This window comes from Oculina patagonica, chromosome 10 (assembly GCF_052425735.1).
Source record: "Oculina patagonica isolate OP01 chromosome 10, crgOcupat, whole genome shotgun sequence".
Taxonomy (NCBI): domain Eukaryota; kingdom Metazoa; phylum Cnidaria; class Anthozoa; order Scleractinia; family Oculinidae; genus Oculina; species Oculina patagonica.
This window is the reverse complement of record NC_135767.1, coordinates 15,067,995-15,083,554: the sequence shown is the minus strand read 5'-3', so window position 1 is coordinate 15,083,554 and position 15,560 is coordinate 15,067,995. Positions and strand designations below refer to the sequence as shown.

Genomic DNA, 15,560 nt, shown 5'->3' with positions numbered 1-15,560 from the left:
TCCTTTTTGCGCAAGTCATGTTTTTTGTATTAGCTTATCTGCATCATACAGAATCTCCTCCTTTCTTTTAGATAGAGAACGTTAAGAACGAAAAAAGAAAACCAGATCCACTGTAGTTTTTGCCTACATAGTTCCTAACGATAAGTGGTTTACATCTCTCTCCTCCGCAGAGGCCTCTTTCGTGGGGGAAGGCGAAAAAACACGGGGGGAGGAAGGCGAAAACACGAAAAATGAAAAAAGGGGGAGCGCGGGGGACAAAGAGACCTCTGCGGAGGAGAGAGGGTTTACATAGAGAGGTTTAATTTATTCGCTTGCTTTCTTTTTGTAATGTGTAAAATAAACCTGTAAAAATACAAAACAAAACGTGCTTGGTAATAAAGACATCTTTACTTTCGGCCCATTTTATTTTCAACGCTGATCGCCAAGATGCATTGATTTTGCATCCGGCACAGCCTGGAAATTTTAGTACATCCGTTCCTATTATACATCTTGTTTGCCCCCCAAAAGTTTTGCATAAGCATTGTTTTCAACTTCCCATGGGATTTACAATGAGGGTGCATGGGTGGCCTAATGTTTTATAGTGGGCTGGACTCCAGATCGAGCGGTCCGGTTTCAAGCCCTGGCTGGGGCACTATATTGTATTATTGGGCAAGACACTTTACTCTCATTGTGCCTCTCTCCACTCAGGTGTAAAAATAGGTATCGGCGAATTTAATCTGAGTGGTAACCCTGCGATAGACTAACATCCCGTCCAGGAGAGAGAAATAGTCCTTGTCGCTTTATGCTACGGAAACGGGGATAAATTCCGCCTTGACGGGCACACATGAAATTTTAGAGACTGTGCAATGTTTATTTTCGTTTAATAACGTTCGTTATGTTGTGTTCAAAACTTTTACTCTGGATTTTGAAGTAGTATATAGTTACTGTATAACAATTGAAATAACATAGGGAGGAGGTGGACCCTGGGGGCTTAAATGAAACAAAAGCTAGGCTTTCGTAGAACGATTTAAAAGCTTTTTCACAGGACCGAGATACTCATAACCGAACATTTCAAAGTCATTGCGATACAGCTCTCCTAACCGAGTGATATACTCAGGAGGGACCTGGGAATAGTACTTTAACACTTCATCTGGGCCGGTTGATTTGTGAATTGGCGGGAAAGTCGTGCGGTCGTCAATTCCCGCCATTTTTAAGAACAGAGCCGCGTCATCTTTCAGGGTCTCCAAGTGACCAATGAAATCGTAGTTCATAACGCAAGGATGACAGAGTTTTTCATATTGTCGCCAATGTTGATTACGAGATATATTTTTTGAAAAATATTGAATGAATTCAGAGAAACTCACGAAATTTTTCCCTTCTGGCTCGAAATCTTCAGGTCGAAGAGCTTGTACTATATCTTTCCGGATGTCCTTGGTGTAGCTGCGAATTTTAATAAATTTGTTTTTGTACGCCGAAAGTAAGCGCTGTAACGGCTCACGAACGAAAACAAACTTAAAATAAGTTTTAAGTCGTTTGGTCCTTTCTTCCTCAGAGTAATTACTCAAGCGTTTCCACATTTTCCATCGGTTGATTCCAGGCCGAATTCCGCGTGGATGCGCCAAAACTCTTTTCCATGTTGAAGTTCCCACTTTTGGAATTACGCAGTAAATCAGTTCTAGTTCATCATCGACAGCAAGCATGTGTACATCTTGAGTCCCCGGGCTCTTGTTGTAGGTGTGTTGGCGACAGTAATCCTTAAGATGTTGCTTTCTCGCTTTTTGTCTTTCTTCGGGAGTTAGTTGTGGGGCCGTGGGTGATTCCTGCGTAAAGTATCGTTATGGAATAAGCAACATATATACTAGTTATGCAACGCTTTCGAGTGGTGTACTATGGAATATCCCACGAGTCACTTGTATTTTCTCGGTATACACACGAGCCTTTAGGCGAGTGTGTATACGAAGAAAATACAAGTGACAAGTGGGATATTCCATAGTATACCACGAGAAAGTGTTGTGTAACTATTTTATACCATGCCATAGAAAATACGCTTACTAAATTTCGTCGAGAATACCATCGCAGCGCACGATGGGAAGGTTGGGTTGAATACCGTCGAATATACAACGGCTTTCCTGTATTCTGATTGGCTGTATTTTCTATGGCATGGTATAAATCTAGATATAACTAGAATTTTGAGGTTGGTTTATTTTGCACCATATTTTAAGCGCGGCCAACTTGTTTCTGTTAAAGGGACCTTGACATGGATTTTACCAGACTTTTTAGCAGCCAAAATTTATATTTGTGTCGTAGGAAACCTAAAGATAATGGTCCATTGCTATATTAGAGCACTGAAACTGTTAACAAGCGGCTTTGGCTGCGGATGGAAATGGATTGCAACTTGAAAAATTAAGGCTTAACTTTTCAATTTGCTTCCCCACGTCTGCAAAAAATATCGATATTTATGGTCGTAGCTTGATATTTCAATCCGTAAATTAGGGTTATATCTTCCTTTAGATGTTCAAGGATACTGTTTTTCGAAGGTAAACGTGCCTTCCACTAATTTTAGAACTTTTTTGACCAAAGATCTGCAAAATCAGCGTGACGTAGCACCTCAAACACTCACAAGTCATTTTGTAAAGAATGTATTTTACGGATGCCGCTCATACAAAGACTCAGCTAGAATATTTTCAGATTTGTCTTTCACTACCTGCTCTAGTCTCCCCCTGGTCTCAAACGTCCTTGTCCCATATTGGATTGGAATTTTTGGGTAGGTTAACGTGGTTTTGAGTTCTTCTACCCTATATGATTAATACTGTCTTAGGATTTGTATTTGTAGTTCATTGTTTGACTGTTTTGCGAATTTGGACCTGATAAGACAGATGCTTTTAAGTTCGGTGAGGGTAAAAGGCGGAATGAGTTTGCGGAATGGCATGTGGCATGACTTGCGGAATGGCATAATTATGCGGAATGTAATTTACGCGGAATGACTCATTGACATAAATTTTACTGAAGAGCGCGCCAATTTTTAAAGAGCAGCCGCTTTATTAAATACTGCGGGCTTAATGATGACAATCGATTGAAGATATGATGTCGTATGATGTTCTTCACGGATTCTACGAAAAATATTTCGGCGGCCAGTGTTTCCCCAATGCTAAGGATTTCCCATTCTGTGGACGGTTTATCGCTTTTAAATTTAGTCAAAAGATAAAAACAGCGACGGAAAAGCATCCGACCGTAGATCTTTATACGAACCGCGGAGAAGCCGTGTCACGATATTTTCATCGCTGTAATAAAAAGCTAGAAATATACCAAAAGTAGTTGTCTTCAATGAAACCACTAGCCTCTCCCTCACCGGGGTAAAAGGCGGAATGAGTTTGCGGAATGGCATGTGGCATGAGTTGCGGAATGGCATAATTATGCGGAATGTAATTTACGCGGAATGATTCATTGACATAAAGTATACTAAAAAGCGCGCCAAATTTTAAAAGAGAAGCCGCCTTGTTAAATACCGCTGGCTCAAACAATCAAGGACTGAGCAGCATAGAACATCGTTGTAAAGATCATTTCACCGTTCAAATCACCGATTTACGCCGAACAGAAGCAGAGAAATTATTTTCGCTATTTGCCGTGACGCTTCTGAGGACGGGAATCAGTATCGACTAGCTGGCGTTGGCTGAGTACAGTGTGAGTAGTTCTGTTAACATGAATGAAAACTCTCGTCTATTTGCCTCAAAATACAGAACGATATTCGTTCTAAAGCTACGTACTTCAAGGCAAGACACACAACTGTCAAGTTCAACCCATTTGAAGAGAAGTTTTTAAAAAGACAACGCATTTAAATAAATGAAAGCGAGTGATGTGTTGTTAGTCGCCCGCGAAATAATGTGTGACCGTGTCACTTCCTTGTTCCAGGAATCGTTTCTTTCTAAATCAAAACTTGCTAGGGGTGGGAAAAAGCTAGTGGTTTCATTGAAGACAACTACTTTTGGTATATTTCTAGCTTTTTATTACAGCGATGAAAATATCGTGACACGGCTTCTCCGCGGTTCGTATAAAGATCTACGGTCGGATGCTTTTCCGTCGCTGTTTTTATCTTTTGACTAAATTTAAAAGCGATAAACCGTCCACAGAATGGGAAATCCTTAGCATTGGGGAAACACTGGCCGCCGAAATATTTTTCGTAGAATCCGTGAAGAACATCATACGACATCATATCTTCAATCGATTGTCATCATTAAGCCCGCAGTATTTAATAAAGCGGCTGCTCTTTAAAAATTGGCGCGCTCTTCAGTAAAATTTATGTCAATGAGTCATTCCGCGTAAATTACATTCCGCATAATTATGCCATTCCGCAAGTCATGCCACATGCCATTCCGCAAACTCATTCCGCCTTTTACCCTCACCGCTTTTACCCTCACCGTTTTAAGTTAATGCTTTTTCTTTATTTCCACTACCCAACTGTGACAATGTAAGCTTATGTATTGCTATCGTGCTAGAAATGTGGGTTTGATCAGTTAAGTGATTGGTAGCTCAAAATAAAGATTAGTTAAAGGAGAATGTGATTTATGTTACCTGTACTCTTTCAAACACTGATTTTTTTCGTGGTAGAATCGCTGAAAATCAAATTTAAAACATCAACTTATTAACAGCACATCTTGAAATATTTATCCTTAATCTTTTAACTCTGTTGTCCGTAATTCCTTTATTTTTCATTCTTGGTCTTTGGATATTTCCCCCAGTTAAGTTCAGCATATTCAATTAGGATTGGCATAGGCGATGTCATTTAATTATGGTCAACCCTTTTCATCTGCCTTTAAAAACTCCTGGGGTAGAAAGGACAAAGTTTTTGTTTTATATTTGTTAGTCAGCGAAGTTTTCTTCGAACAAATTAAAAACATTTAAAAGAATACCCAGCTGTGAAAGTTTCAATACTTATTTACAGAAGCGTTAATCAAGTGGGCATATGTTTAGTTTCAGGATTCATTTCCAAACGATGTGTAAACAATAGAAGACAAAAAAAATCGACGATTTTCTGCTTCGCCTTTCATTCAATACTTCATAAACAAAGCAAAAACAATATCATGAAACAACAAACTCACTACCTGGGCCCGAGTAAAACAAAATTTCGTTATATTGTAGAACGAATTAACTTAAACAGATGTTAGCGAAGTCAAAGAAAGCAATTTTTTGAATCCTAGTGAGCTTGCAGCGAAATTTGCAACGTAGTCGTCTCCATATTCAAATCAAGTGTGCACAAAAGTTCAACTCTTGTTTAGTACAAGAAAAATTAAGTGAGCGCGTAAAATCTATGAAAGGTTTCTAGTGCCTGATGTGATTTTCAAACAGCTAGGAATTTTTTCAACTCAGTTTAAATTTGCTTCTTCAGACCAAAGATCAAATTTTCCTAACGTGTGAAGCACTTTTTAGACATGAGTTTGTCGCAAATTAGGTCTTTGCCGATCCGTATTATTTGGGACTATATTAAGGATTTTAGTTAAATTCAGGCATGGGAAATGACCGTCAAATCCGTTAAAATATAAAAATAACCTCTTAAAACAGTAGAGGAACATTTTAATAACAAAGCAAATACAAAAGAAGATACGGATGGCCAAAAGCGACGAAAATTGAAACGGATTGTGATACGGGTTTTTGAAATATTGTTAGGCTGAACAGTTTCAAAGTTAATCTTGTTTGCTTGTAACTTTAAAGTTTAACGCTTGGAAGACACATTTGATTGCAATGAAGCTATGGTTTCGTCATTTGGATCCATAGAAGTAATTCCTTTGCAAACATTAAGTTTCATAGCGAGTATTTGGCAAAACTTAATAAAATAAACTTAATTCAGCCGTGACATAGTCCCTTTAATCGGCTGCAAAATGTTCAAAAAGTAAGCTTTCTGGCTTAAAATGAAAGCGGTCGATTTTACCTTTGTCACTCATTCGTAGTGGCACACTGCTGAGCTAAGCGACAGTTCCGGCAAACGCAGGTAGCATCATGTTCTTGTTGATTTTTCGAAGCTATTTTAGTGACCTTTGCCTATGTTACATACTTTCGACGTTTTGGACGAAAACGGTTTTACATCTACGGAAAGTATGGCAAAATATAAAACCGTAATTTCTTGCCTCTCTGTATGAAGCTTACCAACTGCTAACAACTTTTCGTTCAAGCTTAAGTAAAAAAAGGTTTTTTTGTGGTGCAAGCACAGATTTCTCGTTAAGATATAAAGTTTACAAACCTGACGTCTTCCCCTGTGTTTGTATTGTTGATTTTGAGCTCCAGTATGAGAGGAGAATGAAAAAAAAGAGAAAAGCTGTCGCAGAAACAATTATCTTGGACTTCATGATTCGAAACCTGCAGTGTTTTAAGCCGAATGAGCGCTCAATATTGTCTCTACTATAAGGCACGTTTCTTATTTGCATAACAATGTAGCAAAATGCATAAAGCCTGGTTCTCATATGATCGCCTCGATCGTTTCTATTGCCTCGGCCACTTCCAAAGGTTTTCTTGCGATTGGGGTGATTATATTCCGGAGAACATTACTCGGACGATCGCTAACGACTGCAGCGATTGGAGCGATCACGATCGCTTGGATTGCCCGTGTTCTATCCTTCTAGCTTCTCTATCCCTTCTTCGCCGTAAAACTGCAATAACTGAGAAGATAGGAGGCCACGAGTTTTGCTCTTTCATTGAAGGCTGCCATTGTTTTGGATCTAGGGCTAAAATGATTGTTTTGTGTAGGTCCTTCGCTCGATCATACCAGGCGATCGGGACGATCATAAGACAACCCCCGATCTCTTCCAATCGCTTCGATCGCCTACGATCGTCTCATTATTTGCAAACGGTCGATGCGATAGAAACGATCGGGGCGATCATATGAGAACCAGGCTTTTAAAAGACCTCGTCCACATGTTTATGTTTGTGTCTGTAAAGGGATGATTTCGCGATTTGACATGGAAATCCTGTTGAAGGGAACTAAATTTGACCTAAAGTTTTGAAATGCTATCCGATGTATTAGCAAACAGATTAAGTTATCTCGAAAATTATGGACGCGAAAAAAGAATGATTTTAATTTACTACAAGGATTTTACTTTTTCGCGGTATTGTTTTTCCGTGGGGTTTTAATTTCGCCACTTTTTTTAAAGTTTGGTCTTCAGTTCCTTAAACAGTCTAAGCAAACAAAAACTTGTGAAGTCCAGAATGACATAATCTTAAAGATGATTTCCAGTCCGTACTGCGCAATCTCCGCCTGCAATGTTTGTGAGTCTCACAAACAGAAGAATGTTTACTAGCAAAAATAAAAATTCCGGGACAAAACTTACCTTTTTCTTCATTATTAACGCCAGATATCTTTGCAAAACAATAATAACGCGTAAAAGAAGCTCGGCGGTATTTCAAACGGACGTTTTAGCTCATCGTGAATTCTTGAACGAAACGATCCGTAATGGCGAACTAAAAAACTCCATGTACGCTATCACCGAAGTGTAACGTTTCAACGAATTCAAAACAAAAATGAAAACAAACCCTGAGTCTGCGCAGTACGGACTGGAAATCATCTTTAAGGACATTTGAAGAAAGGATTGTGAAACAAGCTCTCTGCTGTTAATACAACACACGAGTACTTCAATGTCAATCAGTCCATGACTCTCACGCATTCTTAAATTAACGTTTTAAATTAAGTTGTTAAATACAGGGGAGCTTGTTGAAAAATCACCAATCAGCTAGTGCACTCAAAATAGATGTTTGCTTAAAAGAAAATCGAGCGTTGGATTTTATTTCTGTTTAAGAACACATTGTGACAAGAGTGTTCTCTAAAATAGTATAATTACCTCAAAAAAATTTTTTCCTCTTTGCGTTTTCGCTTTTATAGACAAATACTAATGGCGCATTCTTAAATGAAGGTTTGAAGCCCCTCTTGTTATTGGTGGAGGGATATAGTTGTTAAATAGACAGGGGAGCTTGTTGAAAAATCACCAATCAGAAAGCGCACATGAAATAGATTTTTACTTAAAGGAGAAGTTTACTCCAAAATGGTCATTTTTTTTTTCTTTACGCCAATTAAAAGCTTATACAAAGGTATGTTATTCACCAAAAATCTCTAAGAGCTCAGCCTACTGTTTGGCGGGAAAATTTAAATACTCAAAACTCATTGTTTCTTTGTAGTGGCTTTTGTTTTCAAAATCCGGCTACACCAGAAAAGGATTTCGTAGGGTTTTAGCGCTCCTTGGAAGCTGAAATTTTGGTGAGTAAGATATCTTCGTATAAAATTTCGACTGGCGTAAAGTAAAAAAAAATGGCCAATTAAGAGTGAACTTCTCCTTTAAAAGTAAATCAAGCGTTGGATTTTATTTCTGTTTTATAACACGATGTGACAAGGGTAGTCTCTAACATAATATAATTACGATGTAATGTATTGAAATGATTCATATTACTGCGGTGGATGTGTGAAAGATGCAGGTCCCATGGCGAATTCAGGGCTTACTAATTCCTCGCTCCCGTGTGGCTTCACTCGGGTGGTCCGTTCGCGGGGTCACGGGTTCGATCCCGTTACCCTGATTCGCTTCTTATCTGCTTTGGAATTCACTGTGATGATCATTATCTCCTCCGCGTTCATGTCTTCTCTCTGTTCCTCCTCCGGGTAAATTGCTATACCTCGCTCCCTGTGTGGCTTCAATACTCAGTTGGTGAGCATCGCACCGGTATCGCGAAGGTCACGGGTGCGAATCCCGTAGAAGCCCTGAATTTTTTCAGGCTTCTTTATTCCAATTGCTTAAATTGAAAATTCACTGCGATGATCATTTATCACATTCATAATATAATTACCTTAAAATAATTGTTTTCCTGTTGATTATTAACTAGAGAGGGAACTTGTTAAAAAATGCGAATCACCTGGGGAACATAAAATAGATTTGAGTTAAGTTCGAGCGTTGGATTTTATTTCTGTTTAATTACACAGTCACACATTGTGACAAGGATGTTCTCTAAACGTGTATCATTAATTACCTTAAAATAACCGTTTTCTTCTTTGCATTATATAGAGAAATACTCCTGAAGCTTAAATAGCAGAACAATTAGCTTTTTGTAGATTGATTTAAGAGTTTTTTCACAGGACCAAGATACTCATAACCGAACATTTCAAAGTCGCTGCGATAAAGCTCTCCTATCCGTGTGATATACTCAGGAGGGACCTGGGAATAGTACTCCAACACTTCAGATGTGGCAGTTGATTTGTGAATTGGCGGGAAAGTAACGCGGTCTTCAATTCCCGCCATTTTTAGGAACAGAGGTGCGTCTTCTTCTAAAGTCTCAAAGTGACCAATGAAATCGTAGTTCATAACGCAGGGATGACAGAGCTTCTCATATTGTCGCCAGTGATGATTGCGTGATACATTGTTGGAATAATATTGAATGAATTCTGAGAAACTCACGAAATTATCTCCCTCTGGCTTGAAATCTTGAGGTCGAAGAGTTTGTACTATATCTTTCCTGATGTCCTTGGAGTAGCCGGGAAGTCGAATAAACCGGTCTTTGTAAGCCGAAACCAAGCGCTGTAACGGCTCACGAACGAAAACAAACTTAAAATAGGTATCACGTCGTTTAGCTCGTTCTTCCTCGGTATAATCACTTAAGTGTTTCCACATATTCCAACGTGGCACCCAACCTTGCGAATTCCTCGAGCTTTGCCAATCACTCCTTTCCATGTTGAAGTTCCTGCCTTTGGAATTACGCCGTAAATGAGCTTTAGTTTATCGTCGACAGCAATTTTTTGTATATCTTTCGTTCCTGGATTCTTGTTGTAGGTGTGCTTATGACAGTATTCTCTAAGGTGTTGTTTTCTGGCGGTTTGTCTTTCTTCGGGACTTAGTCGCGGGGCCTTTGGTTTTTCCTGTATAAGAAGGAAATAAGTTATTCATTCACTTGTTATAGCTAGAAGGTGTTGGCTTGTGTTATTATATATACTGCAGTGTTTTTTAAGCCTTAAAATTAAGGACTTCTAGCCCTGAGGAAAACCATAATTGAACACGATTACGATATTGAACACGATAAACGATAAATTACGATAATTTAACTGTGAAGATATCGATGACTTAAATTATCTTTGATACCATGTTTGACCCTTTTACTTAAATTTGTTGGTGTTACCCGTAAAAAGTCAAAACATATTCGGATCTTCGTAGGAACTCTTCGGGAAACCTCGGAATTCTTCGATTGTCTTCGGTAGTCTTCAGATTTTTCGGAAAATCTTCGGAAATCTTGCGAAAATGGTCAGAAATCTGCGCTCACTCGTGAGATACTTAAAAACCCGCGTATAAGAACAAGTGGATAGACCTCCTGATTTGGACCATTTATATAAGAACACATTCAGCCTGAAAAATGAAGTTGTTCTTAATACTTTTCATTCACACTATATTCCACCACATTACAGTAATATTGCCTTGATTATCAATGTATTAAAATAAAAAATGTGTGCATATATTGATTCTCTTGTGCCTAGTTTTCCTTATTTTAAGAAACTTTTTTTAAGCCCTTAGAACACTACAGGCGATTTTGCAGATAACCCTTTATATAAGAACAAATCCACCGCCAAAATAGGTGTCTTATACGCGGGTACTGTATGGTGTTGAACACTCGAAGATAATTTTCTTATATCCGTGCACCTACGTATTATTCTATATTATTTTCACATTATTTTAACCTTTGTTTGCTTAATATTTTTGGGTTCAATCTTCCGGCCAAGACAACACTCGAACACTCGTGTAGCATCTTAAAACAATTCAGCTATTCCAAAATCAAACCAAATCAAATTTTATTTGTACATGTGACACTTAAGAGTACATACAGTTCTCGTTAGAATGTGTAGAAGTTTGTCTTTCACTTCCCTTCCCAAACAACCCATATAAGCAATCCTTGACCCTGTTGTGTTTATTATTTTTTGATCGTTTATTTTTTTTATATATATATATATATATATATATATATATATATATATATATATATATATATATATATATATATATATATATATATATATATATATATATATATATATCTTAGTAAACAAAAAAAATGTAAATGGTTTCACACAATCGTACGAGTGCTCGATGCAAATACATGCAGAGCGGGATACTATAATTAAAAGATTGAGACTGCACGGACAGTTACTTAATTTTACCTTAAATGTTTGTTCTGAGACTTTGGTTAAGACAGATATTATTGCTGATTTTGTTTCCTTATTCCCATTCACCTGTTTACTTAACAATGTATTTGTGTTGTTTTAAGAAATTACATTTTGGTCAATTCAGAAAGAGCAGTAAGCGAGTGGTTTGTGTTACCTTTAATTCCTCGGATACTGATTTTGTCTGTGGCAAAGTCGCTGAAAATAAATTTAAAAACATCCATTAAAGATAGTGCTTCATTAGAATCTAGCTTGAGTCTTGCAAGTTTGCCGTTCGTAATTTTAAACTAATCAATAAAGTCGTAAATCGCTTTTGAACAGCCAAAATTTACACTTGTGTCGCAGAAAAATAATAGTCCATTTTCATTAAAAATTGCTCTATTAGAGCACTTTGGCTGCGGATTGCTCGGATGGAAACGGATCGCAATTTGAAAAAGTTAGGCAAACGTTTTCAAGTTGTTTCCGCGCGTCTTCGAAATAGCTATATTTATAGCCGTAGCTTGATTTCTATCCACAAATTAAGGTTATATATTCCTTTAGATGTTCAAAGATAGTGTTTATTTAGAGTTAAGTCGCCTACCACTAATTTCAGAACAGTTTAGACCAAAAATCTGCGAAGGACTGTGTTACAGCTGAGTTTAGTTCATTTTATTAAGTCTCGCCGAATACTCGGTATGAAACGTAATGTTTGCAATGAAATTACTTCTGTGGATGTTAATGACAAAGCCTAAGCTTCATTTTAACCAAATGTGTCTCCCGGGCGCTACAATTTTAAGTTACAGGTAAACGAGATTAACTTTGAAACCGGCCCACACTGTTTCAATCCGTTTTAACCCTTCGTCACTTTTAGCCATCAGTACCTTATTTTGTATTTGATGTGTTATTGAAATGTTCCTTCATTGTTTTAAGCAGTTACTTCTATATTTCACCGCATTCGGTGGCCATTTCCTACGCCTAGACTTAGCTAAAATCCGTGACACAGTTTCTTTGATTATCCTTCTTTTTTTCTTGTTTTGGCATACTATGAATTATTTTGTGTTCTTAATCTTTAAAGGCACTGTGTCACAGATTTGAGCAAAATTTAGGTGTGGGAAATAACCATCAAATTCGGTGAAATATAAAAATAACCTCTTAAAACATGGAAGGAATATTTCAAAAACACAGCAATTACAAAGAGGTACGGATGGCCAAAACCGGCAGAATGAACGGACTGCAATCTGGGTTTTTGAAATATTGTTGGGCTGGACGGTTTTCAAAGTTAGTCTCGTGTGCACGTAACTATAATTTATAACGCCCGGGAGACACATTTGGTTGCAATGATGCTATGGTTCTGTCATCAGTAGATCCAGTAGAAGTAATGTCTTTGCAAACATCAAGTTTCATAGCGAATATTTGGCTTAAGGCTGGTTTGCTCAGGCGACGGACTCATAATCGGAGTCGTAAGAGCGCTTACGGCCAAGTCAAAATCGAAAATCGAAGTAGTAAGCTCGACGGAATCGGAGTGGGAAGAATCAGAATGGTTCCATTATCTTAACGACTCCACCTTATAGGCCGAAAAAAGTAGTAACTGCGAATGAATTGTGAATTTTACTCCTCGCATTGTCAATTCTTAGTGACTAATTGTGCTCTGAATTGTGCCTAAAAACGCTAAATAAATTTTAATATTTAATACAATAGAACCCTGGTAACTCGAACTCGGATAACTCGAACAACCCCGCTAACTCGAACTATCTTCCATTTCCCTTGGATTTGAACTCACTTTTAAGTCATTTTTACTCGGGTAACTCGAACTTGAATAACTGAAAAACCCCGCTAACCGAACTAAATTTCGTTTCCCTCGATCAAAATTTGGTTTACATTTTTTCCGATAACTCGAATTCCGGTTCTTGCAACTCGCTACGGACGCCCATTGATTAGAGCAACGAACAGATCACGTATTTGACAGCCATTTTCCACTCTTATCATAAGAATTTATGATCGTGTTGACTAGAGTTTCTGGCAAATTGAATATTCAATCGACCCCGATAACTCGACCCCGCTAACTCGAACTGTTTTTCGTTTCCCTTCAGAGTTCGAGTTAACGGGGTTCTACTGTAGATGACGTTTCGAACTGTGCCGCAAGGCAATTTTATGCTGTTCAAATAAAAATACTTGAATTAAAAAAAGTTATAGAAAAAGACCAAAAACTGTGTCAATGCAATTGATTTTTTGATTGATCGATCGATTGGTTTTTATGTTGTTTAAATGGAAGTTAATGGCCTTAATCCTTTCAGTACTCGTTGATCGCTTAGCAACGCCGAAGATTTCCAATTCAGTTTCCATCTGGAATAAAATGTGTTTATCATTTGCCGTTAAGTGAAAAACTAATAAGAAAGAATTCTGACGCTTTCGTATATTTCCTCTAAACGATTATCCGTCGTTTGTTACACATAAATGCGTGTGCGCTTATGTACTGATAAACGCAAACTTTCTATATTGTAAAGTCGAAATGTTTTTTCAACAAAGTTGCGTTGGTAAACATTAACTGAGTCACATAAATCAGCGAGGTAATTATCTTTTGCTGTTCAACTTCATTTCCATGAATAATTATTGAAGTCTATACTTGTATAAACGCGTTGGATACCAAAAAAAAAAAAACAGACAGATATACTGCGTCCAAATTTACGGTTTTTTTCAAAGATGCTTTTAAAATAAAATGTATATAAAATGGATTTAAATGTTCAGTATTTAGCTAACTAATAAAACGCATGAACAAAATGATGACCGTATGTTTAAGTGCTGGTTTACACACGAGGACGGAGGATAGCCTGAGGTTCCAGATGTTTTTTTTTTTTAACTTGCCGAAAACGCACCAAAATGTCTTCAGAATCTTTGTTTAGTTCTGCAAGATACCCGTGCACTTTCAGAGTTTTCTCGCGATAAAAAATAAAGCCTTTAGTCAGGAGCCTTTTAGTCAGAAAGTTAGCAAAATGTCTTTGGCATCAGTTAGCCTCAAGTGGAACCTCGATTTAACGAACCTCTATATAAAGAATTCCTCGGTATAACGAACGATATCCTTCGTCCGAGAAAAGAAGAAAATAGAAAAGAACCCCGATAAAGTGTTACGAAACCCCTTTCAAGCGAACACATTTTGCCAGTCCCTTGGCCCTTCGTTCTATCGTTCTATTTTTAAAGCTGTGATTTCCCTTAAATATTTCACATGCCAAAATGCTTACCAAAATCCTTTGCTACTCCACTAGATGTAATTTTCCACGTACCGTACCAAAACAACAATGCGAATGTTAGGAGCATTAAAAAAATCGCTATACCATGGAATTTCATGTTGACCGCCGTTTAAGGTGGCTTAATACAGTTTTGAAAGGGGAAATCAGTCCAATCTTTAACTCTCTTGTACAATCCCCAGAAAAGTTTTGTCTTTTTCTTATCACTGTTTGTTAAGTCCTAAAACCATCTAATGCGATATTTGGAAAATAAAAATGCTAATAAACAGCTTAAATGAACGGCCGAGTGCTTAAGAGGGGACTGGCACTAGTAGTTTAAACGGCGTTTTTCTCAAAATCCACCCGTACGACCTTACCTTAAAATTTCAGAAATAAGAAATTGGCTTTGATATATCATTCATGCAAAATAATATAAAAATCTGTAAGACAGATTTTTCGCAAAATAGGAAAATGTGATATTTTGCCGATTTTTAAAATAGCTCAAAATCTGTCTTACAGATTTTTTCAAAATTTCGGCTGTGGACGTGGTTCACCCCTTGAATTTAGTTGTAAAAGTTTCATAATAAGTTGTACGGTAGGTTTTCGAGAAAATCTGGATCAAAATCTGGCTTTTTCGACCTCCGAAGTGAATCAAATTGCGCGTGCGAGCGCGCGCTAATATGACGCCATGCGTCGCGAGCGATAATGAAAGACAGAATTAGAACTTCTCTGTCGGTTGTTTATCCACCTTTTTTGCCATATTTTTCCATCCTAGGTTTCAAGACCTATCTGGAAGTATTTTGAAGTTTTCTTTTGTATACAAATTTGGTAAAGCGCGGTAAAACAGATGGAACTCCTTTTCGTTTCTGTTTAGAGTTGCTAGCGCCATTTTAGCCCGCGCGAGCAATAATGACGTCAAGCAGAAAATCGTAGCGCGCGCCTTTGAGCCACAAAAAAACTGTATTCGGCCACCTTAAGCCGTCAGAGAAATGAATGGAAATTTCTCGATTTATTTGATTGACAGCGTGTGTCACGTGTTCCTTGCTGACGAAAAATGCGAGTGCATTTTTCGTGATATTTTATTTAATAGCATTTTTTTTATGATGAGTCGCAAAGTTATTGCTTACTTCTTATGGCTTTCATCTTAATTGTATCATTTATGGTGGCGGTGGTCTTAATTTAGTGGTGCTAAAAACGCCACACATAACGCA

General features: G+C 37.7%; 2 protein-coding genes and 1 pseudogene across 4 annotated transcripts in view; 1 reads left to right on the top strand and 2 right to left on the bottom strand.

The window, feature by feature from the left end:
- The window catches only part of LOC144628980 (E3 ubiquitin-protein ligase RNF123-like), an 87,381-nt gene that overhangs the window by 24,659 nt on the left and 47,162 nt on the right, over window positions 1-15,560 (top strand). The gene's annotated exons all lie outside the window — the stretch shown is intronic.
- Window positions 902-6,329, bottom strand: LOC144629116 (carbohydrate sulfotransferase 11-like). The gene is made up of 3 exons (XM_078487310.1): window positions 6,212-6,329; window positions 4,549-4,589; window positions 902-1,799 (listed from the first exon to the last, which is right to left on the bottom strand). The coding sequence occupies exons 1-3, from the start codon at window positions 6,315-6,317 to the stop codon at window positions 987-989; spliced, it is 960 nt and encodes a 319-aa protein (XP_078343436.1). The 5' UTR covers window positions 6,318-6,329; the 3' UTR covers window positions 902-986.
- Window positions 8,854-15,560, bottom strand: part of LOC144629099 (carbohydrate sulfotransferase 9-like) — a 60,201-nt pseudogene continuing 53,494 nt past the window's right edge. The window contains exon 3 of the transcript XR_013566307.1: window positions 8,854-9,859. The product of XR_013566307.1 is annotated as a carbohydrate sulfotransferase 9-like (transcript). The remainder of the gene's footprint in view (window positions 9,860-15,560) is intronic.